Genomic DNA, 23,330 nt, shown 5'->3' with positions numbered 1-23,330 from the left:
CACTTTATTTTCAATCGTGATCGTGATTATTTTCGTGAACAGAAACACTGCACATTCAGAGCTCTGGCACCAGGTCATCAGGTCATAATGTCCACAGCACTAAGACAGGTTAAATAAGGTCTGGGGTTCCGCTGGGTCCTAAGGTCCACCAGATTGAGACAGGTTGAGTAAGGGACTTCAGCATCCGCAAATTTTGGGATCCACGAGGGGTCCCGGAACCAATCCCCCACAGATAAGGAGGGCCAACTGTATTAGAAACTGGTGACAGAAGAATCAAATGTGAATTGATGGCCATGTAGGAATAATTTACTCGACCTGTATGAACAGTGTGCAAGACAAGCTTTTCACCATACACCAGTAGCCACTTTATTTGGTACACCTGTATCTCTGCTCATTAATGCAAATCAGCCACTCATGTGGCAGCAATTCAATGCAAAAAAGCATGCATACATGATCAAGAAACTGAGTTGTTGTTTAGACCAAACAGTTGAAAGGGGAAGAAATGTGGTTTAAGTGACTTTGACCGTGGATTGATTGTTGGTGCCAGTTGGGATGGTTTGAGTATCTCAGAATAGTTTCTAGAATTTACAGAGAATGGGCGGAGAAAACAAAAAAAATCCAGTCAGCAGCAGTTCTGTGGGTGAAAGTGCCTTGTTAATGAGAGAGGTCAGAGGAGAATGGCCAGACTGGTTCAAGCTGACAGGAAAGTGACAGTAACTCAGATAACCACACATTGCAACAGGAGAAGACCACGAGCATACACTCAACGGCCACTTTATTAGGTACAGGAGGTATCTAATAAAGTGGCTGCTGTGTACCTTGGTACATGAGACCATAATAAACACCTAGGTCACAAAAACACACAATACCTAACAAAAGATCAGATTCTATCACATAAAGGATTGCACTCTGGAACTAAGGTAGAACTTAATGTCCAAGAGAACCAAGCCATGCAGGAGTTAATTTTGGCTATGATTACACTGCAAAATTAATTATGTCTGTTTTCCACATACTCCAACAACCCTGAACCCTGAAACAAGCAACTAAGCCTCCCAGATACTGTATCTTGTAAGAAGAGAGTCCTCAAAAACAGCCGAATATCATACCCCCATACTTGCAGGTAAGGAATCAGTGTAGCTTATCAACTTCATTTACATCTGAAGGAAAAATTCTTTACATTCAGATGTATCTCATTAGGAGTTGTTAGGAAAAATGAAATTTACGTCCACTATTAGAAGAACAGTAACAGGATTGGTACAAGTCAGCATGGATTTACGAAGGGGAAATCATGTTTGACTAATCTTCTGGAATTTTTTGAGGATGTAACTATGAAAATGGACAAGGGAGAGCCAGTGGATGTACCTGGACTTTTAGAAAGCCTTTGATAAGGTCCCACATAGGAGATTAGTGGGCAAAATTAGAGCACATGATATTGGGGGTAGGGTACTCACATGGATAGAAAATTAGTTGGCAGACAGGAAACAAAGAGTAGCTATTAACGGGTCCTTTTCAGAATGGCAGGCAGTGACTAGTGGGGTACCGCAGCTACCGTAAATTCCGGACTATAAGCCGCTACTTTTTCCCCACGCTTTGAACACTGCGGCAACACTGCGGCCTATACTACGGTGCGGCTAATGCATGTTTTTTTTTCATGCCGCCAAAAACATTTTGCCCCGTAACAGTAGACCAATAAAATTGATGAGTAGTTCACAGAGGTCCAATGAAATTGTATGATAAATCAAGCGCACTTTCACAATTAAATTATTGTAAATCAGTCATTTGTACTCACCCTCATCAACATGGAAAACACTCAAAGAAAAGCATATGATGCAGCTTTTAAGTTAAAGGCGATCAATCTGGCGGTTGAAGAAGGAAATTGAGCTGCTGCACATAATCTTGGCATAAATGAATCGATGTTGAGACGGTGGAGACGCCAGCGTGAAGAACTGAGTCAATGCAAAAAGATGACAAAAGCTTTCAGAGGTAATCATAGCAGATGGCCCGAACTTGAAAACTTTCTTGAAGACTGGGTTAACACACAGAGAGCAGGCAGCCGTGGTGTTTCCACCATGCAGATCAGACTGAAGGCTAAAGCAATCGCCACCAAAATGAAAATCGAAGATTTTAGAGGTGGGCCATCGTGGTGTTTTAGATTTATGAGACGAAAAGGCCTGTCCGTCAGGGTACGCACGACTCTGTGTCAGCAGCTCCCTCCCGACCACGAGGAAAAACTTGCTAACTTCCGCACATTCACTCAAACAAAGATAGCAGAGAATTCCATCGGGCCAGATGATATCATAAATATGGATGAAGTACCTTTGACGTTTGACCTGCCTCTCACTCAGACTGTTAATAAAAAAGGTGACTCGTCCATCACACTGAAAACAAGAGGCCATGAGAGAACGCATTTTACTTGTACAGCATCCGGACTAAAGCTTCCATCGATGGTGATTTTTTAAGCGGCTGACAATGAAAGTTCAGTGAAAGCTGCCATCAAGAGTACAAACTCAATTCCAGCTGTGATTCCTGGGGGCACCATGAAGTATTTGCAGCCACTGGACATCAACGTGAACCGGGCATTTAAAGTGGCGCTGCGCGTTGAGTGGGAGGCTTGGATGACGAGCGGCGAGAAATCCTTTACCAAAACAGGACGCATGCGAAGAGCATCTTTAACTGAAGTCTGCCAGTGGATCCTAAATGCATGGAGCCGTGTCACAACATCCACCATCACCAGCTGGTTTCGAAAGGCTGGACTGCTGCGTGATGAAGAGGACCGCGTGCGCTCAAGTGAGAGCGACAACGAAGAGACTGAAGTGAGTGACGAGATCCTGAGGTTTTATTCAATTCGGACACTGAAGAAGATGACTTTGATGGTTTTAGTGTGCAGGAGGAAGATGAACAAGGCGATCAATAACTTTTCCTGGTAGGCTGCAGTATATATATTTTTTTACCAGTCGTTAGGAGATATTGGAATGTTGTTCGTGCACTGTTCAGTAAAAAAGTATACGCAACGTAATTTGCGTGTTACCGATACGTATGTATATTTAAAAGTAGCTGTGTTACAGGCACTGTTCGAAAAAAAGCATTTGCAATATATATTTGTTTATGTTACCATACGGATTTAATTAAAAGTTAAAAAATCCTCACGTGTAATATCTTTCTGTGCACATATCTCATATTACAACGTAGGACACCTGCGGCTTAAAATCCGGTGCGGCCTGTACAAGTACAAAATTGATTTTCTTTCTAAAATTAGAGCGTGTGGCTTTTAATCAGGTGTGCTCTGCAGTCCGGAATCTACGGTATTTACAATATACATTAATGATTTAGATGAAGGGATTAAAAGTAACATTAGCAAATTTGCAGATGACACAAAGCTGGGTGGTAGTGTGAGATATGAGGAGGATGTTAGGAGAATGCAGGGTGACTTGGACAGGTTGGATGAGTGGGCAGATGCAGTTTAATGTGGATAAATGTGAGGTTATCCAGTTTGGTAGCAAGAACAGGAAGGCAGATTACTATCTGAATGGTGTCAAGTTAGGAAAAGGAGAAGTACAACAAGATCTAGGTGTCCTTGTTCATCAGTCACTGAAAGTAAGCATGCAGGTACAGCAGGCAGTGAAGAAAGCTAATGGCATGTTGGCCTTCATAACAAGGGGAGTTGAGTATAGGAGCAAAGAGGTCCTTCTGCAGTTGTACAAGGTCCTGGTGAGACCACACCTGGAGTATTGTGTGCAGTTTTGGTCTCCAAATTTGAGGAAGGACATTCTTGCTATTGAGGGAGTGCAGCGTAGGTTCACGAGATTGATTCCTGGGATGGCTGGACTGTCATGTGTTGAAAGATTGGAGCAACTGGACTTGTATACACTGGAATTAAGAAGGATGAGAGGGGATCTGATTGAAACATAAGATTATTAAGAGATTGGACACTCTAGAGGCAGGAAACATGTTCCCGATGTTGGGGGAGTCCAGAACCAGAGGCCACAGTTTAAGAATAAGGGATAAGCCATTTAGAACAGAGTTGAGGAAAAACTTTTTCACCTAGAGAGTTGTGGATATATGGAATGTTCTGCCTCAGAAGGCAGTGTAGGCTAATTCTCTGGATGCTTTCAAGAAAGAGTTAGACAGAACTCTTAAAGATAGTGAAGTCAAGGGACATGGGGAGAAGGCAGGAACGGGGTACTGATTGTGGATGATCAGCCATGATCACATTGAATGGCGGTGCTCCCTCAAAGGGCTGAATGGCCTTCTCCTGCACCTATTGTCTATTGTCTATAACATCATATAGAAAATGGCCAGTTATATATCAAAATGGTACGTGTAACAATGGACCATCTCAAATACCTGTCAGTCTTTTTGGAAAGTAAACTGTAGGCTTCCCCTTAATTAATTTGCCATATTCAAATGGATGGAAAGCTATACTAAACCAATGATTGTCTCATGTATATGCAGAAGGCTCTGTCTTTTTGTATGGGCCCTCTGTCGTTTTTCATCATGGAGGGCCTGATTCCTGCACAGTAAATCGCCCAGCCTGTACAGTAGCTAATGTGACTCACTAAAAACATTTATTCCTACTACTCCATTGCCATTCTAGTCATTTTGCTTAAAGTAATTTATTTGATCATTAACTAATTTTATCATAAAATAACACAGCATAACTTACCCACGGTTCGTGATTTAGTCAGCAGGTGAGCTATGTCTCTATAAATCTTAAGAAGGTATTCCTGACATTTATCCCACAACCCTTTTCTCATGCTCGTGAGTCGGCACATAAAGAGAAATGCCATCAAAGGATTATAGAGAAAAAGGGTGAAAAGACTGCCTCGTTGAGTTTGATCTGCAAAAAAGAACAGAAGATTCAGAAAATAATTTTTCTATCATGATCACTTAACACTACCATTGCCATGAAAGAGAAATAAAATCCTTTCATTGCTTATAATGTGACCAAGACACTGTTTTGTGCTCTCTTAATTTATTTATTTAGAGTTACAGTGGGGAATAGGCCTCTGAGGCCTTTAAGCCGCACCGTCCAACAGCGCCTGGTGTTACACTAGCCTAATCATGGAACATTTCACAATGAACAATTAATCTGCTATCCGGTTATGTCTTTGGGTCTGGGGAAAACCCTCGCAACCCATAGCAGGAATGTACAGACTCCTTACAGATGATGTCAGAATTGTATTCCAAACTCCAATGCCCCAAACTATAATAGAGTCGTGCTAACTGCCAAGCCACCTGACTTTACAATAATTGCTTAGTTGTAAAGTAAGTTCTTAAAATAGTTATTTACCTACAAAGTTACATTGTCAGCTAGTGCTATAGTGCATGTTGATAATCAGAAATCCTATATCTTCACTGTTGAAGCTCATTGACAATTCTTTCCACTCTTTATCATCCTGCAGAGACTCTCAAAATTACAAACCTTCAATTGTATTAACAACCTTTCCCTCAATTTCAACAAAATAGCTGGTTATTGACTCCAGAAAAGTGTCAGTGCACAAGCTCCTTTCTACATCAATGGTGCAAAGGTTGAGGGGGTTCAGAACTTCAAGTTCCAAGGTGTGAACATCACCAACAAACAGCCTGTCCTGGTCCAATCATGTTGATGTTATGGCCAAGAAAGCTTCCTTAGGAGGCTAAAGGAATTTAGCACATCCATGTCAACTCTCACCAAGTTTTACTAATATACCATAGAATGCATCCTATCTGTATGCATAATGGTGTTCTATGGCAATTGTTCTACTCGTGACCGCAAGAAACTGCAGAGTTATAGATACAGCACAGCACATTGTGGGAACCAGACTCCCATTTATGGACTCTGTCTATATTTATTACTGCCTTAAAAAAGCAGCCAACATAATCAAGGACCCCATCGACCCTGAACACTCTCTCTTCTCCTCTCTCCTATCAGCAGACCCCACTGTATGACTCTCCAATGGACTTCTCATATGGTAAGCTGGACTCTCGGATTCACTATCTTCCTCATTATGATCTTGCATTTTATTATTTACCTACACTGCACTTTTTCCAATAGATTTTACACATTATTTTGCTTTGTTATTGTTTTACCTTACTCTAGCTCAATGCACTGTGATCCGAATGATCAGTATGCAATACAAGCTTTTCACTGCACCTTGGTACATGTGACAATAATAAACCAGGGGGTGGAGTTTCAAGATGGCGACGTAAGCATCTGCCTTTTAGGCGCTCTTTATTTTTTTAACTATAATCACCCTTTAATTAGATCTTTTCGAACTTAATCATATGAGTTGCTACCTTTGATTGACCCTTTTTTCCTAAAATAATAGTTGATCTAATCTTGTCAAACCTAAAATGGCTACAAGTAAGAAATCGGCTAAGGATCCTGTATCCATCGACGCAATTTCTGGTCTTTTGGACATTAAACTGGATGTTAAATTTGCGGGTATGGAAAGTAAATTGGACAATAAACTGGATGCTAAATTTGCGGCTCTGGAAGGCAGACTAGAAGGTAAATTGGACAGTAAACTGTTAAGTTTGGAAAGGAGGATTACTTCGAAAATATCCGATCTTGAAGGGGTTGTTAAATCGCTTGAAACTAAGTTTCAGTCGCAGGCGTTAGAGGTTCAACAGCATGGAAATAAGATCACGACTCTTGAACAATCAATTTGTGAAAAAGCACGTACAATTGAAGTGTTAGAGAAGAAGATAGAGTCGACTGCTAAAACTTTAGATCAGTACAAGTTTAAAATTACTGATCTTGAAAATCGTTCTCGCAGACAGAATTTGCGCATCATCGGAATTCCCGAAAAAGTTGAGTCCGGTGATTTAACTGAATTTTTCTCTAAATTACTGTGGGAAATTTTCGGTGGTGAAGGTTTGAAAAATGAACCTGTTATTGACCGCGCTCATAGAGTTGCGAGGTTTTCGTCTGTGTCTGATAAACCACGAGCGGTGATTGTTCGCCTTCATTATCCTCGTGAGAAAGAGCTTCTAATTCGATTAGCTCGTAAAAAAGGTATGATCTCCTACAGAAATTATTCATTTCGAATAGTTGAAGACTACTCGTATGAAGTAATGAAAGCCAGGATCGCTTTTAAACCAGTGATGGCAGAGATTCATTCGATTGGATTTAAACAAGCTTTAATGTATCCAGCGAAGCTTAGAATGGTGCTGCCCGACAACAGTCTACACTTTTTTAACACTCCTGAAGAAGCGAAGAAATTTGTTGAAGAATATCGATCCTCTAGTGCAACTTGAACTATGAGTTACATTGAAGATTTTTTTTTGGAGAGAGGATGTCATTTCATTTTAAGTTTTAACCCTGGAAGTTGGGTTATAACTTTTTATTTTGAACTATGGGTCTGGGTCTTTTTTTTTACTACTATTATTATTGCTTATAGATGCTGTTTTAATTTTTATAATATCCTTTTTTTATACACGTTTGTATTTTGTAATAATGAATTATTTTTTCAAAATGTCGTTTCTTCTTCCCATAAGTCTTTACTTTTTATAAGCGTTTATTTGCTTGCCTGTATTTAGAAATGGAACAAAGGTTTTGAATTCTTTTTCTTTAGTTTTTTTTTATATATGTTGTAGTGTCTATTAAATCTTTTTTTTAAAAAAAATTCTATTTTGATAACTTTTTTACTATATTTTCTTATTAGATTGCTGAATTTATATTCATATTTTGTAATATGGCTTTCTCAAAATGTCGTTTCTTCTTCCCATAAGTCTTGGCTTGTGAAACGTCATCTTTGTATCTGAATATGGAATTTTTTTTTAAAGGTGTATCACATTTTTAAACTTTAATGTGCATTTTTTTTTATTAATGATTTTTCTGGTTTTACTATTTTAGTTTTTTTTTGATTTGTCTGATATGGGTGTGTATGTGTATGTGTATATATATATATATATGTAGGTATATATATATATATTTTTTTTTGCAACTCTATATTTTAATTGGGGTGTTATATAGTTTTTTCTTAAAAAATTTTCTTATGGAGCTGCCATCTTGAAATGGGGGTAATATTAGTATTAGTTTATGCGCCTGCCGCTTGGCTTTCTTTCAAAGGGTGGGGGGAGGGGGGAGGGATCTTTTTTCATGCTTTTGCTTTTTATTTTTTTGCTTTTAGTTTATGGGCTGACTTTAAATTGTTAATATTGTTGAGGTGTCAGGATCTCCGGTTGCTCCTGAATCAATTTTCCTTCTTCCTAAATTGTGGGTTATGTGTCTTTTTAACCTTTTATGATACACACAATTAATATTGGTATGATGGATAAATCTATTAACTTTATCTCGTGGAATACTAATGGTTTAAATCATCCGATTAAACGTAAAAAAATATTTAAAGTATTCCATAGATTGAACGCTAATATTATTTTTGCACAGGAGACCCACATTAGGAGGGAGGATAATCAACGTTTTTTTAGGTTCTGGAAAGGACAACAATTTTACTCAAATTGTACCGCTAAAATTAGGGGTGTGTCTATTTTTATAGACGCCTCAATTTCGTTTACACATTATGAAATTATTTCTGATCCACAGGGTAGATTTTTGTTGATAACTGGTTCACTTTTTAATCGGAAAGTTGTTTTAGTTAATATTTATGCTCCAAACTTTGATTGTCCTGAATTTTTTAAACGTTTATTTACTTCTCTTCCTAATTTGAATGAATATATGTTGATTATGGGTGGAGACTTTAATTGTTGTTTGAATCCTTCGATGGATAGATCTAAACCTATTCGAACTCTTCCGAATAGATCAGCTTTACTTATTAATTCTTTTATGGTTGATTCTGGAATTACTGAAATATGGCGGTTTTTGAACCCTAAAGATAAAGAATTTTCATTTTTTTCACATGTATATCATAGTTATTCTAGAATTGATTACTTTCTTATTGATCATCGTTTATTAACAGATGTTATTGATTGTAAATACTATTCTATTGCTATTTCGGATCATGCGCCTTTGAAGTTATCTATCAAGATTTCGGATTCTTCTATCAATACTAGATCTTGGAGACTTAATGCTACTTTACTTCAAGATCCAGAATTTATTACCTTCATAAAACAACAAATTGACTTATTTTTTTCAACAAACTATAATGAAGAGATTGATAAAGGAATACTTTGGGACTCTTTCAAGGCTTTTATTCGTGGACAAATTATTTCATATTCCGCTGGTAAAAGAAAACAAAGATATTCAGATATAGCTTTATTGGTGGATAAAATTAAAGAAATTGATAAGATTTATTCCGTTACTCCTACCAAAGAACTTTATAAGAAGAGAGTTGAGCTTCAAATGGAACATAGTTTATTATTATCTTCTTCAATTGAGAATCAATTAATTAAGACTAGGGCTCAATTTTATATTCATAGTGATCGAACTGGTAAATTGTTAGCTAATCAATTAAAAGCTATTTCGACTAAGCGACAAATTATTAAAATTCGTAAACAAGACGGTAATTTAACTACTGATTATAAAGAAATCAATAACACTTTTCAAGATTTTTATAAATCTTTATATCAATCAGAATTTGACGGTGACCGGTTTACGATGGATAATTTTTTTAATAATTTGAATATTCCTAAACTGATAGATGACGATTGTAGCTTCCTTGATGCTCCTATTTCTATGGATGAAATAAGAGAGGCTATCTCATCAATGAATTCAGGGAAAGCTCCTGGTCCTGATGGTTTTATTGTAGAATTTTTTTAAAACTTTTTCTTTATTGCTTTCTCCTTGGCTATGTGAAATCTTTAATGATGCGTTTGTTAAGAAGAGACTACCTCAATCGTTTTATGAAGCTACTATCTCTTTAATTCTTAAAAAAGATAAAGATCCTACCTTATGTGCATCTTATCGCCCTATATCATTATTAAATGTAGACTCTAAGATTCTTACAAAAATTTTAGCCATTAGATTAGAAAAGGTATTACCACAGATTATTTCAGAAGATCAAACTGGTTTTATTAGGAATCGATATTCCTTTTTTAATATTAGAAAATTGATTAACATAATTTATACTTCATCACCTACAACCCCAGAATGTGTTATCTCATTAGATGCTGAAAAAGCCTTTGATAGAGTTGAATGGACATATTTATTTAATGCATTGAGAAACTTTAATTTTAGTCCTAATTTTATATCATGGATTAAATTAATATATTATAAACCTGTTGCTTCTGTTCTTACAAATAATTATAGATCCTCTTTTTTTCAATTATCTCGTGGTACGAGACAAGGTTGTCCTTTAAGTCCTTTATTATTTAATATTGCATTAGAACCTTTAGCTATTGCTATTCGTGAGTCTCCTAATATTTTTGGTATTACCCGTAATGAGAAGTTATACAAATTATCGCTTTATGCTGATGATTTGTTGTTATATATTTCTAATCCTAGTAGGTCTATTCCTGCTATTTTATCCTTGTTGGCTCAATTTGGTAGCTTTTCTGGTTATAAATTAAACTTAGATAAGAGTGAGTTATTCCCTTTAAACGCGCAAACTTTATTGAGTGATAGGATGCCATTTAAAGTTGTTACTGATAACTTTATCTATTTAGGTATAAAAATCACCAAGAAATATAAAGATTTATTTGGACTGAATTTTTTACCTATGCTTCATCAAATTCAGCAACTTACTACTAGATGGTCTCCCTTATTTTTATCATTAGTTGGTCGGATTAATGCTATTAAAATGATGATTTTACCGAAATTTTTATATTTATTCCAAGCTTTACCAATTTTTATTCCTAAATCTTTTTTTGATAATATTGATTCAAAAATTTCCTCATTTGTGTGGCAAAATAAAAATCCTAGGTTAAGCAAAAGGCAATTACAAAAGTCTAAAAAAGATGGTGGTCTAGCTTTACCTAACTTTAGATTTTATTATTGGGCGAATAATATTCGTAACCTAATGTACTGGAAACTAGATTTGGATTCACCTGTGTGCCCACAGTGGGTAAATTTGGAATGTAGTGAGGTTAAGGGATATTCTATATTTTCCGTTCTTGGTTCTTTTCTTCCTATTGATTTAGCCAAATTCAATAAACAGATATCTAACCCTGTTGTTAAACATACACTACGAATTTGGTTTCAATTTCGCAAATTCTTTAATCTGAAAAACTTTGCTCTGGACAGCCCTATTTTATGTAATTTTTTTTTTAAACCTTCATTGACAGATCAAGCTTTTAGTATATGGAAAAGGAAAGGTATAAAATGTTTTCGTGATCTTTTTTTTGAAGGTACTTTGATGTCTTTTGATCAACTATCCAACAAATTTGAATTACCTAAATCTAATTTTTTTAGATACTTACAAATTAGAAATTTCTTACATAAAATTCTTCCATCTTTTCCTAACTCAACTCCATCGGATTTTTCAGATTTGATTTTTACTTTTAATCCTTGTCAGAAGGGATTAGTAGCTTTTATTTATAACATGATTATGAAGATACAGCCAGAAATATCGGATAGAATTAGACAAGAATGGGAAAAAGAACTTCGATGTAATATATCAACAGATAAATGGGAAAAAATTTTACAAATGGTTAATTCCTCCTCTATTTGTGCTAAACATGCTTTAATACAATTTAAAATTGTACATAGAGCTTATATGTCTAAAGATAAACTTGCCCGATTTTATTCGCATATTAATCCTCAATGTGACAGATGTCACTTAGAAGTGGCTTCATTGACTCACATGTTTTGGACATGTCCCACTTTACATAACTATTGGAAGGACATTTTTGATGTCATTTCCTCAGTATGGAATATCGATTTACAACCCCATTTTATTACTGCAATTTTCGGTATACCAAATGAAGATTGCAATCAGCTTTCCCCTTCAATCAGACGAATGATTGCCTTTGTAACATTAATTGCCAGAAGGTCTATATTACAAAACTGGAAAGAAGTAAATCCTCCTACTACATTTCAGTGGTTCTCCCAAACTATTTCTTATCTGAGTTTGGAAAAAATCAGAAGCACTATCTTTGATTCTTCAATTAAATTTGAAGAAACCTGGGGACCATTTATTCGACACTTTCATATGAATTAATTTGGCTTATTTCAGATCCTTTTCTCTACTTATACTTGTTCAGGTATGGAGTTCTGGAGTTCTTTTCTTGACACCTTTATATATTTATAAAGTGCTATTATTGCCCATGTTAGTTTTAGTTTAGTATTTTTTTTCAATATATATTTTTTCTCATATATAATTTCAATTTTTTTTCTTCTTTTTTCGACGATTATTTTTGTTTTTTTTTCATATATATTTATATAGACTTGATTGATTTATGTACCTTTTGTTGATGGATGTTTTAATAGGATATTATTATCCTATTACTAATGTAATCTCAAGTTTATTGAATCTGTAATCTATTCATTATTTTGTGTTGTTTTTTTTATATATGAAATTTAATAAAAAGATTGAAAAAGAAAAAGAAAGAATAATAAACCAATTCCAGTTCCAAATTTCTCTATTTCACAAATACATAGACACAATATATCAATTGGATCATACTAGCATTAGCAATTAGTAAAATGGCATACATGATTTTGGTACACTTCAAGTTTCTGAAGATATTGTGGAAAATAATAGCTACTGAGGCAAGTACAGCTCTGCATTATTAACCAAGTGGCATAATACTAGTTTCAATGTATTTGTACCTTGTAAACCTTTGGGATATGCTGTTGGAGAAAGTAGACAAACTAAAGGCTGACCAAACAAGTTGATAAAATTCTGAAAGAGAAAGGGAAATTAGAATAATCAACACAAATAACTGAATATCTTAACAAAATTGCACTAAACAATAATGGTGATAACATTTGACTAGCAAGGATATAGCTTTATAAAATATCAGCAATTTCATTTGAGCTGATTTCCAGTTTCTCAGTTAACAACATGACTAATAAGTGACATCCTACTGCATGGTTATACAGCACTGTTCAATACTCAAAACTTTCACAGTTTTTATGAAATACCCAAATTAGAATGACTTAAGATGTTATATAACCATTTATGTATCACTCTCTAGTTGTTCTCTACTCAAATCAGAAACCTGTTTCACAACCCCATTTAAGGTTAGTTTTTCTCTTTCTGAAATAGGTTGTATGTTCTTTTTCACTTCCTGGAAATATCTTCATTCTTTGTTGGAAAAGGCAACTCATTGCTTTAGCAGTGTCTTTTTTTGTTTAAAGCCATACCACATTGTGCTATGTGCCATGCCAAAAGCATAATGATAGAAACCGAGAATATTGGTAGAATATAGAATGTAGACAATAGCATGACAGGAGCAAAGGACATACATGAAATAGGTGAAATGATGGAATAATGGTTTATGACAAAGATAAAGTAGTGTTAAACATCAGCCTGCACAACAGAATACAGTACCAACAGGGAGACAATCTTCATTTTTGATAGCTAACATGGACCGAATAGCCTACTTCTGCTCCTATATCTTGGTCTAACATACTGAATACAGCATACAGTATAAGCTGTGGTGCAATGTGCAAGGAGTTTTATTCCTCAAAGTGCACATCTTTTACAGAGCCATGCTAATCATCCTCCAAGCAAATGGTGAGTTGCCAGAGTCAGCACAATGGCCTGTGCATGATTTGCTTTTCCCCTCCCACTGTTCTTGCAATGAGGATTTTACTGTTCCAACTTGACCTCTGCTTCCAAATCATATCCGTCTTAAATGCATTTTGGCCATGTACCATAAGATGCAGGAGCTGAACTGGGCCATTCCCTAATTTCACTGGGGTTAAATTCGTAATAGCCAACAAACAACAGAGGGAATATCTTCAGCAAATTAGCTGCAGTACCTCAGATGTACACTAGATGGCGCAATGTACAGGCACTGACAACTGTCATATGCAATCAATATCTACTTACAATTGGACTCAAGTGTCCAAAGTGGGACAAACATTTGATGACTTGAACGAATTTACAGAACAAAGGACAAATGATCTACAAATCAGTATTAAAGGGAGAAACTCCCATAAACGCAAGATACTCTGTAGATGCTGGAAGTACAGAATAACACAAAATGCTGGAGGAACTCAGTAGGTCAGGCAGCTTTGAAAGGAATAAGAAATCAATGTTTTGGGCCAATGCACTTCATCAAGACTGGAAAGGAAGGGGGAGAAAGCCAGAAACAAACTCCCACACAGTTGGACAGCCAAATGTAATGGTAAATAGAAAACTTACAATGGGAGGCAAGAGAAGTCCTTTTTAAAGCTGTGGTTGAAAAACATTTAGAAACTTTACTCTACATTTGTCTCCCTGTACCTCATCTGTCAGTGCTAAATAAAGTGATGAAAAGAAAAACTCTCGCAAGCTTTGACATTTTTCAACTTAATTCTTAAAATTTATCAAAGATTTGGTTCCTTAAACCATTTTGCACATGTACATGAAATGTTGCTCTAGGAAAGCAGCATCAATCATCAAAGATCCTCACCACCCAGGCCATGCTTTTTTCTTGCTGCTGCCATTAGGAACAGATGCCTCAGAACTCGCCCATTACATTCAAGAACTGTTACTACCCCTCAACGAACAGACTCTTGAACAAAAGGGGATGACTACACTCATTCTACTTCTGGTGTTCCCACAACCAATGGTCTCACTTTAAGGACTCCTTATCTTGTTATTTCATGATCATTATTTATTGCTATTTATTTGTATTTGTATTTGCACAGCTTGTAGTCCATTGATCCTGTTAACAGTTACTGTTCCAAAGATTTCCCAAATATGCCCACAGAAAAAGAATCTCAGGGTTGTATGTGGTGATAGGTTTGTACTCAGAATATAAATTTTACTTTGAACTTAAGGTTGTTATAGCTGTGGATAGTAATGGCGACAAGCTCCCACTACTTATTAAATGGTCCTAAAGCCAAGCATTTCAAATAGCCTCTGACAACCAAGTTCAGCTCCTGGCCTTCACATGAGCCTTAGCTATTAATCCCAGGGGAACCATTTCTACTGACAGAAGGGACAAAAGCAGGTCACCTACACCTTAAAACCACTGGGCAGATGGTGCTTGGCAGCTCATCTAGTAAAAGGAAAACTCTGATGTTAAATCTCCGCTGCCTTGCAGCTATTCCCACATGGGGAAGGTTATGGGAATAAACCACAATGAAAAATCCAGAGCTGGAGTCCCTCAGGTATTCCAACGTTCAGTTCAATGCTGACTGGCAACTCCTGCAATACTGCTGGTGCCAAACTGTATCGGTCTCTGCCATTCCTTTGCATTCATCAGCTACGTAGAGAAGGGAAGCCTGCTACATGGTCAACATCTTGCTCTCCATATCATACCACCCTAGCTTGCGTACATGGTTGACCCTGACCAACGAGGGCCTCATATCAAAAATTTAAGGAAAAGTTTGTCAAAGGTAAACTGGTGCTCATACATTAATTTTTGTCTTTTATGCACTTATAATAGAAACACTATGACAAGAATGAAGAACCAAAGGGAGTTTCAGTTCTGTAGCCAGGTAACATAATACATGCAATGTGCAATGAATAAATATTACAAATGAGCCAAAATCTCAGATACAGGTTACCTACATTACTAATTATTCAGGGGAAACCTTACAAAATGCTGTCTGGGGTGACCATGAGAGTCTTGACTCTGGCAAAAATATTAGGCTATTGATAAAGGCACCATCCGGGACATGCATTCTACTTCTTACTACCATCAGCAAGGAGGTATAGGCAAAGACACAAACCCAACATTTTAGGAATGACTTTTTCTGTACCATCACATTTCTGAACAGACAATGATCCAACCCATGAACACTAACTCACTATTTTTGCTGTCATTTTGCACTATTTAATTTTTTATATATATAGGCATCCGTTAAGTCTTGAGAGACCATGGATTTGCACCTTGGAAGGTTTCCAGGGTGCAGGCCTGGGCAGGGTTGTATGGGAGACTGGTAGTTACCCATGCTGCAAGTATCCCCTCTCCACACCATTGATGTTGTCCAACAGAAGAGCAAGTGGCACCGGTGTCGTCGTTGAGCAATGTGTGGTTAAGTATCTTGCTCAAGGACACAACACGCTGCCTTAGCTGAGGCTTGAACTAGCAACCTTCAGATCACTAGACCAACGTCTTAACTACTTGGCCACGTGCCAAAACACACAAAGAGTGCCAAAAATAGTAAAAAAGTATTCGCCCCCTTGGAAGTTCTCATGTTTTATTGCTTTACAACATTGAATCATAGTGTATTTAATTTGGCTTTTTTGACATTGATCAACAGAAAAAGACTTCCATGTCATAATGAAAACCAATCTCTACAAAGTGATCTAAATTAATTACAAATATAAAATACAAAACAATTCATTGCAATTATTTAATATACACACTGTTACGAATGTGCCACCGCTCTGAGGGGCCGAAGGGTGCGGGGTAGCCCCCTCCTTTGTGAGAATCGCAAGATCACTATTAAGTCAGTTCAGGAGACCCAGGAAATGAGAGAAAGACATGCAGAATCCACAAAGAGTTGGAATGTGTCCTGGCCTCCAAAAAGCAGAGCCATTATTACCGGCTATTGTCTCTTGGAGACTGGATTGTGTATTGAATCCTGTATGATGCATCGAAGCCCCAGGCAATGAACCGAGGGGGAGGTTGGTGGAGGGATTGCATCATCCCAACCTGATTGACATCTGAGACCCTGTGAGTCAGGATAAAAAGAGGGTCTGTGGGAACAGCCCCTCAGACGCACCAGAAGCAACGCTAGCGATCCCGTAATAGTGAAAGCCCGTGGGAAGGCCACGTGCGTCCGTTTCCATTTGCTCCTTTACCACGGAAGAACGGTTTTTAGCTAACAACGGGGAAATCAACTCCCAATGACTCTCAAAGGATTGACATCATAAAAGGAATGGGCAAGTTTTAACCTGTCTTTCTCTCCAACCAGAAAGCTGCAGCTTGAATGAACTAAAGTGACTTTTATATTTCCATCGGACAATACATTATCCCCTAGACAACGATAGAGCTATTCCTTATTGATTATTATTATACCCACACTTTTAGATTTAGTATTGACGACGTATATTATCTGTATGTTTGCATTGATATTATTTTTGTGTATTTTTATCAATAAATACTGTTAAAAATAGTACCATCAGACTTCAACGGACCTCTCTATCTTTGCTGGTAAGTGACAACACCAAATCATCACTGGTGGAGCCAATTGTTTTTAGAAGTCATATAATTAGTTAAATGGAGATCTGGTTTTGGAGACCTGTGTGTAGTCAGAGTGTTTCAATTGATTGTAGTAAAAATATACCTATATCTGGAAGGTTGAACTGCTGGTGAGTTAGTATCCAGGCAAAACCTACACCATAAAGACAAAAGAACACTCCAAGCAATTCCATGAAGACGTTATTGAAAAGCACAAGTCAAGAGCACCAGAAAATTTCCAAGTCACTGAATATCCCTTGGAGTACAGTTAAGTCAATCATCAAGAAATAGAAAGAATATGGCACTACTACAAATCTGCCTAGAGCAGGCCATCCTCAAAATCTGAATGACCATGCAAGAAAGGAACTAGTGAGGGAGGCCACCAAGAGACCTATGACAACTCTGGAGAAGTTGCATGCTTCAGTGGCTGAGATGGGAGAGACTGTGCATACAACAACTGTTGCCCGGGTGCTTCACCAGTCGCAGCTTTATGGGAAATGGCAAAGAGAAAGCCACTGTTGAAAAAAAAACCTCACATGAGATCTCAGTTAGAGTTTGCCATTATGCATGTGGGAGACTCTGATGTCAATTTGAGGAAGGTTCTATTGTCTGATGAAACCAAAACTGAGCTTTTTGGCCATCAGACTAAACACTACGTTTGGAGTAAGCATCAACAAAAACACCATCCCTACTGTGAAGCATGGTGGTGTCTACATCATGTTATTGGGATGCTTCATTGCAGCAGCCCTGGAAGTCTTGTGAAGGTAGAGGGTAAAGCAGCAAAATACAGGGAAATCTGGGAGGAAAACCTGATGCAGTCTACAAGAGAACTGAAAATTGCGAGAAGATTTGTTTTCCAGCAAGACAATGATCCCAAGCATAAAGGCAAAACTATACAGGAATGACTTAAAAACAACAAAGTTAATGTCCTGGAGTGGCCAAGTCAGACTCCAAATCTCAATCCAATTGAGAATTTGTGGCTGGACTTGAAATGGGCTGTTCACTCACAATCCCCATGCAATCTGATAAGAGCTTGAGCGGTTTCTGTACAGAAGAATGGGGAAAAATTGCAGTGTCCAGATGTGCAAAGCTGATAGAGACCTATCCACACAGACTCAAGGCTGTAATTGCTGACAAAGGCGCATCTACTAAATACTGACTTGAAGGAGGTGCATACTCATGCAACAATTATTTTGTGTTTTATATTTGTAATTCATTTAGATCACTTCGTAGTGATCTGTTTTTATGCTGACACAAAAGAGACTTTTTCTGTTTGTCAGTATCAAAAAATTCAAATTAAATGCACTGATTCAATGTTGTAAAACAATAAAACACAGAAACTTCCAAGAGGGATCAATACTTTTTATAGGCACTGCATATGTAATTTACCGTATTTTTATTACTGCACTGTACAGCTGCTGAGAACTACAAATTTCATGATACACATCAGTGATATTTAAACCTTATTTTGATTCTCTATGCTCTTACAATTCCATGATTTCTTTGTTGCATCCAAAATTCAACACATTCCTTAGCTATCGAGTAACTCAAGTTGGACGTACACTGCTATTTTCCTCAAGCATTGCAGTATCAGTTGTTGATTTGAGAACCCAAGTAACTTGGGGCTCAAGAAAACAACTGTAACTAAAGGGCTTTTAGAAATTAAAATATTTTAATCCATTGAGCACATCTACATGGAGAGCTGTACCAGGAAAGCAGCATCTATTATCAAGGACCCTCACCATCCAGGCCAAGCTCTCTGCTTGCTGCTGCCATTGGGAAGAAGGTACAGGAGCCCCAAGTCCAGGAACAGTTATTACCCCTTAACAATTAGACTCTTGAACCAGAGGGGATAATTACACTCACCACAACTTTTCTCACAACCTATGGTCTCATTTTCAAGCATTCTACATCTTATGCACTCGATATTTAATGCTTGCTTGCTTATCTACCCATCAATCTATTTCCTTCCTTCCTTCTTGTATTTGCACAGTTTGTTGTCTTATGCACACTGGTTGCTTGTCCATCTTTGTTCTGTGTGGTTTTTCATTGATTCTATTGTTTCTTTGTATTTACTATCTATATGCCCACAAGAAAATGAATTTCAGGGTAGAATATGCTGATATATATGTACTTTGAAATATGTTTACTTTGAACTTTGAACATCACAAGGCATATGCACTTTAATGCAGTGTGCATTAAAGTAGAGACAAAATCAGAGTGGAAAACCAAAATTTGATGAAATCTGTTCATCCACTCATAACCACATTTGTCAAAATGGATGCTGGTGGAATGCAGCAGGTCAGGCAGCATCTTTAGGAAGAAGTACAGTCGACGTTTCGGGCTGAGACCCTTCATCAGTCCTGATGAAGGGTCTCAACCCGAAACTTCGACTGTACTTCTTCCTATAGATGCTGCCTGGCCTGCTGTGTTCCACCAGCATTTTGTGTGTGTTGCTTGAATTTCCAGCATCTGCAGATTTCCCCGTGTTTGTCAAACTGGGTTATCATTTCTATTTTATTGGGTTTGCATGGCGGTGAGCATTCTCACTGATTGCATCAAAGTCTGGTTTGGAGGTTCCAATGCACAGGATCACAAAAGGCTCCAGAGCAGGGGTTTCCAACTTTTTTTTATGCCATGGACCAATATCATTAACCAAGGGGTCCAAGGACCCCATGTTGGGAATCCCTGCTCTAGAAGGTTGTTGACTCGGCCAGCTCCATCACAGGTACAAACCTTTCAACCTTCCAGGACATCCTCAAGAGGTGGTGCCTCAAGAAGGTGGCATCCATCACTGAGGACTCTCACTATCCAGGACATGCCCACTTTTCATTACTACCATCAGAAAGGAGGTACAGGAGCCTAAAGACCAGCAGTTAACATGTTAGGAACAGCTTCTTTCCCTCTGTCATCAGATTTATAAACAGTCCATGAACACTACCTCATTATTGCTCTTTTGCAATATTTATTTTTGCAACTTATAGTAATTTTTACGTCTTGCACTGTACTGCTCTCACAATACAACATATCAGTGATAATAAACTGGATTCTGATTCAGTTGAGCTTTACCCACGACATGAATAATAACATAACAAGAAAGACATGACTCACTCAATCTTAGTTTTGCTCATTCTACTTATCCTCCTTACAGTTGTGGGAGGACGGAGGTGGGAATGGCAGAGGTGATGATTCAGCATTAGCTTTCCAGAGCTCTTTATTTTATTAGAATCAGAGAGCGTTGCATAACAAAACTCACGTTTGACAACATGGGGGAGAAAACTTGCACTAGGTACATAAATTCAAATACATGGACACCATTAATGGGTATAAACTAATTAATTCTCAATGTTCTGTTCATTAGAAGTAGAAGAGGCAAGGATTACAGCATTCAAGGTTATTCATTCGAATAAAAATTTTGCTATATACATTATCTTGTCAAAACATACTCTTCAATGTCATTGCATAGTCTGTAGTAAAAAAACATATCATAATCACTTTCCTGCTTCTCTTTTACTTTTTCTTCTTATTGGGCTGCCCTGATTCTGCCTTCCCATCAATCCAAACAATTCATCTTTATTTATTTTATTGCACTGCCTCTCAGATCTTTGAAATTGTTTTGGAAACTGTGTGAAAAGGCCATAATATCTTCAGTTTCACTTTATTATTCTCAATATCATCCTAGTGAAACTGCCATGCACTTGTTCCATTATTTTTGTACACTTCCTATAGAGGGATAACAAAAATTAAGTTCAACAGCATTATCTTCTTGCTTTTGCAGTCCAGGACTTCAAAATACAACAAATAAAACATGTTAAGGCAGAAAGAGGGACACAAATTTACAAAAAAAAGGAGCAATAAAAAAAATCCAAACAGCTTCTAGAAGCTGCATGTACGTTTTGCAGCAAAAACACATTATTAACATTTTAAAAATTAAAGCATCAATTACTCTATTTTAGAACAATAACAGTTAAGTGCAACAACCCAAAAATATACCTTTAGAAAAATTACATCTGTACTTATGCAAATCTAGTTTGGGAAGACATCTTTAAAGAAGCATTTTAGCTTACCTTATATGCTATACTATTTGAAGAGTCTACAATTAGAAACAATGGTTTCCGTGTAAAAGGGAAAAAGTCACCAGGATGAAGACTAAGGAGCAGAGAAGATAAACAAGGGTTAGAGCAATCTGAAGGGTAATCTTACAAAAAAAAAGCCTTGCATACTAGGTATCACTATAGGTCTACAATGAATGATTAAAGTATAAATGACAGAAATAATTATGGATTTAACACTATTTAAAATCAGTTAACAGTATACAATGTACATGCTATACATGGTAACTGACCACTCCAATAAAGGTCATGTTTATTTGCATTCACGGTAAGCGTATCTGGAATCACATACTTTCCATTAATGATATTAATAAACCAATTGTGTTTTCAATGGCATTTCCCTGAGTTTCAATTCATGAATAATGAGACCAACTTTTCACTCAAAGATATAATTAATTAGCTGAATTTAAATGACTCAACTGGAATTCCAAATTCTTGTCAGGACAAACCTATGGATTGCTAGACCAGTAATTTAACACCATGTTCAAACCGTACAGCTCTTGCCTGGTGAAGATTAAAACATCCAGGTACAGGAGGGAACCATTATGGAAACCACAATGACTCAATAAAATATATATCTATAGGTGATTCTATAAATATCCTGCTGTAACCTTTTAATATTCCAAAGCATAAAATACACCAGCACAGTAAATATGAAAATTATTAACAGCTTTCCTTTATTACTTGTGGTATTTTCATTCATAGGCAATTCTGCCTTAACTCCATACATCCATTATACAAAAACTAGTGACTACTGTAAACACATAGGATGATAATTTTTGAACTGCACTACGAGTAATATCGTTCTGACATACCAGTGCATTTCTTTAAACGAATTGCTGCGTTTCTGTATTACTTCCATGTTTCCTGTGTCACGATTATTGTTGGTGAGTACTCCTCCAAAGTCATATGGACCTAAACAGGTAAACAGGCAGACATTCATGCAAAATTTTACAACAAGTTTCACATCTGTTAGTGCTATTGAAACTGATTCTCAGATTCTTACTTCCATTCTCACCGCACACAAACTATGTTGCATTATATTTTTGATTTTTGTTCATCACAATATTGATCAAAACAGGGCTTCATGGACAATTGAAATATAATGATTATTGCATCCTTCATTTCAAAACAAACCCCAAGACACCACAAGAGTGCCACTGATGAACTCAGTAGTCCTCTTCTCCACAAAGATCACAGTCCACTTAATTAAATCAACCCCTAATTTCCATCATGCATCGTTGCAGACTTGCCTCCAACTCCAAATATCCCAAGTTTTGAAACTCCCTTCATAAACCTTTCTCCTTCTTTAAAATCTACTTTTTTTGACCAAGCTTTTAGGCACCCCTTTTACTATGAACCGTTGTATTCTGGATATGTCAAAGACAAAAATGAAAGCTATTAGGAAGAAAATAATGTTAATGATATTCATCTTGAAAGCATTATGCAATCTGTAGCCAGTAACACATTTCAGCTATCATGATCTGGAATGCATCGCCTGAAAGACCATAAGACACAGGAGCAAACTTAGGGCATTTGGCCCATTGAGTCTGCTCTGCCATTCCATCATCACCAATTTATTATCCCTCTCAACCCCATTCCCCTGCCTCCTCCCCATAGCCTTTGTTGCCCTGACTAATCAAGAACAAACTAACTTCTATTTTAAATGACTTGGCCACCATAGTCATCTGTGGTAATGAATTCCACAGATTCACCACCCTCTGGCTAAAGGAATCCAACCAAATTTCTGTTCTAAGGAGACATCCTTCTATTCTGAGGATGTGCCCTCTGGTCCTAGACTCCTCCATTATAGGAAACACTCTCTCCATGTCCATACTATCTACGGCTTTCAATATTTGATAGGTTTTAATGAGATTCCCCTCCTCCCTCACCTCTAAACTCCTGCATGTACAGGGTAAGAGTCATCAAATGCTCCTCACAGATTAACCCTTTCATTCCTGGAATTGTTCTTGTGAACCACCTCTGGACCATCTCCAATGCCAGCACATCCTTTCTTAGATAAGAAGCCCAAAAGTGCTCACAAAAGCTGAC

General features: G+C 37.1%; 1 protein-coding gene across 3 annotated transcripts in view; it reads right to left on the bottom strand.

Annotated features, from left to right (window-relative positions):
* The window catches only part of scai (suppressor of cancer cell invasion), a 156,950-nt gene that overhangs the window by 11,550 nt on the left and 122,070 nt on the right, over window positions 1-23,330 (bottom strand). For all 3 annotated transcript variants that reach the window (XM_059993907.1, XM_059993908.1, XM_059993909.1), the window contains exons 12-15: window positions 22,094-22,193; window positions 21,234-21,315; window positions 12,650-12,722; window positions 4,664-4,837 (exon numbers count right to left, since the gene is read on the bottom strand). In XM_059993907.1, coding sequence (XP_059849890.1) covers window positions 4,664-4,837; window positions 12,650-12,722; window positions 21,234-21,315; window positions 22,094-22,193 — 429 coding nt within the window. The remainder of the gene's footprint in view (window positions 1-4,663; window positions 4,838-12,649; window positions 12,723-21,233; window positions 21,316-22,093; window positions 22,194-23,330) is intronic.

Source organism: Hypanus sabinus, chromosome 18, assembly GCF_030144855.1.
Source record: "Hypanus sabinus isolate sHypSab1 chromosome 18, sHypSab1.hap1, whole genome shotgun sequence".
In the NCBI taxonomy this organism is placed as follows: domain Eukaryota; kingdom Metazoa; phylum Chordata; class Chondrichthyes; order Myliobatiformes; family Dasyatidae; genus Hypanus; species Hypanus sabinus.
The sequence above is the reverse complement of the archived record's forward strand: the minus strand, read 5'-3'. Positions and strand labels throughout refer to the sequence as shown.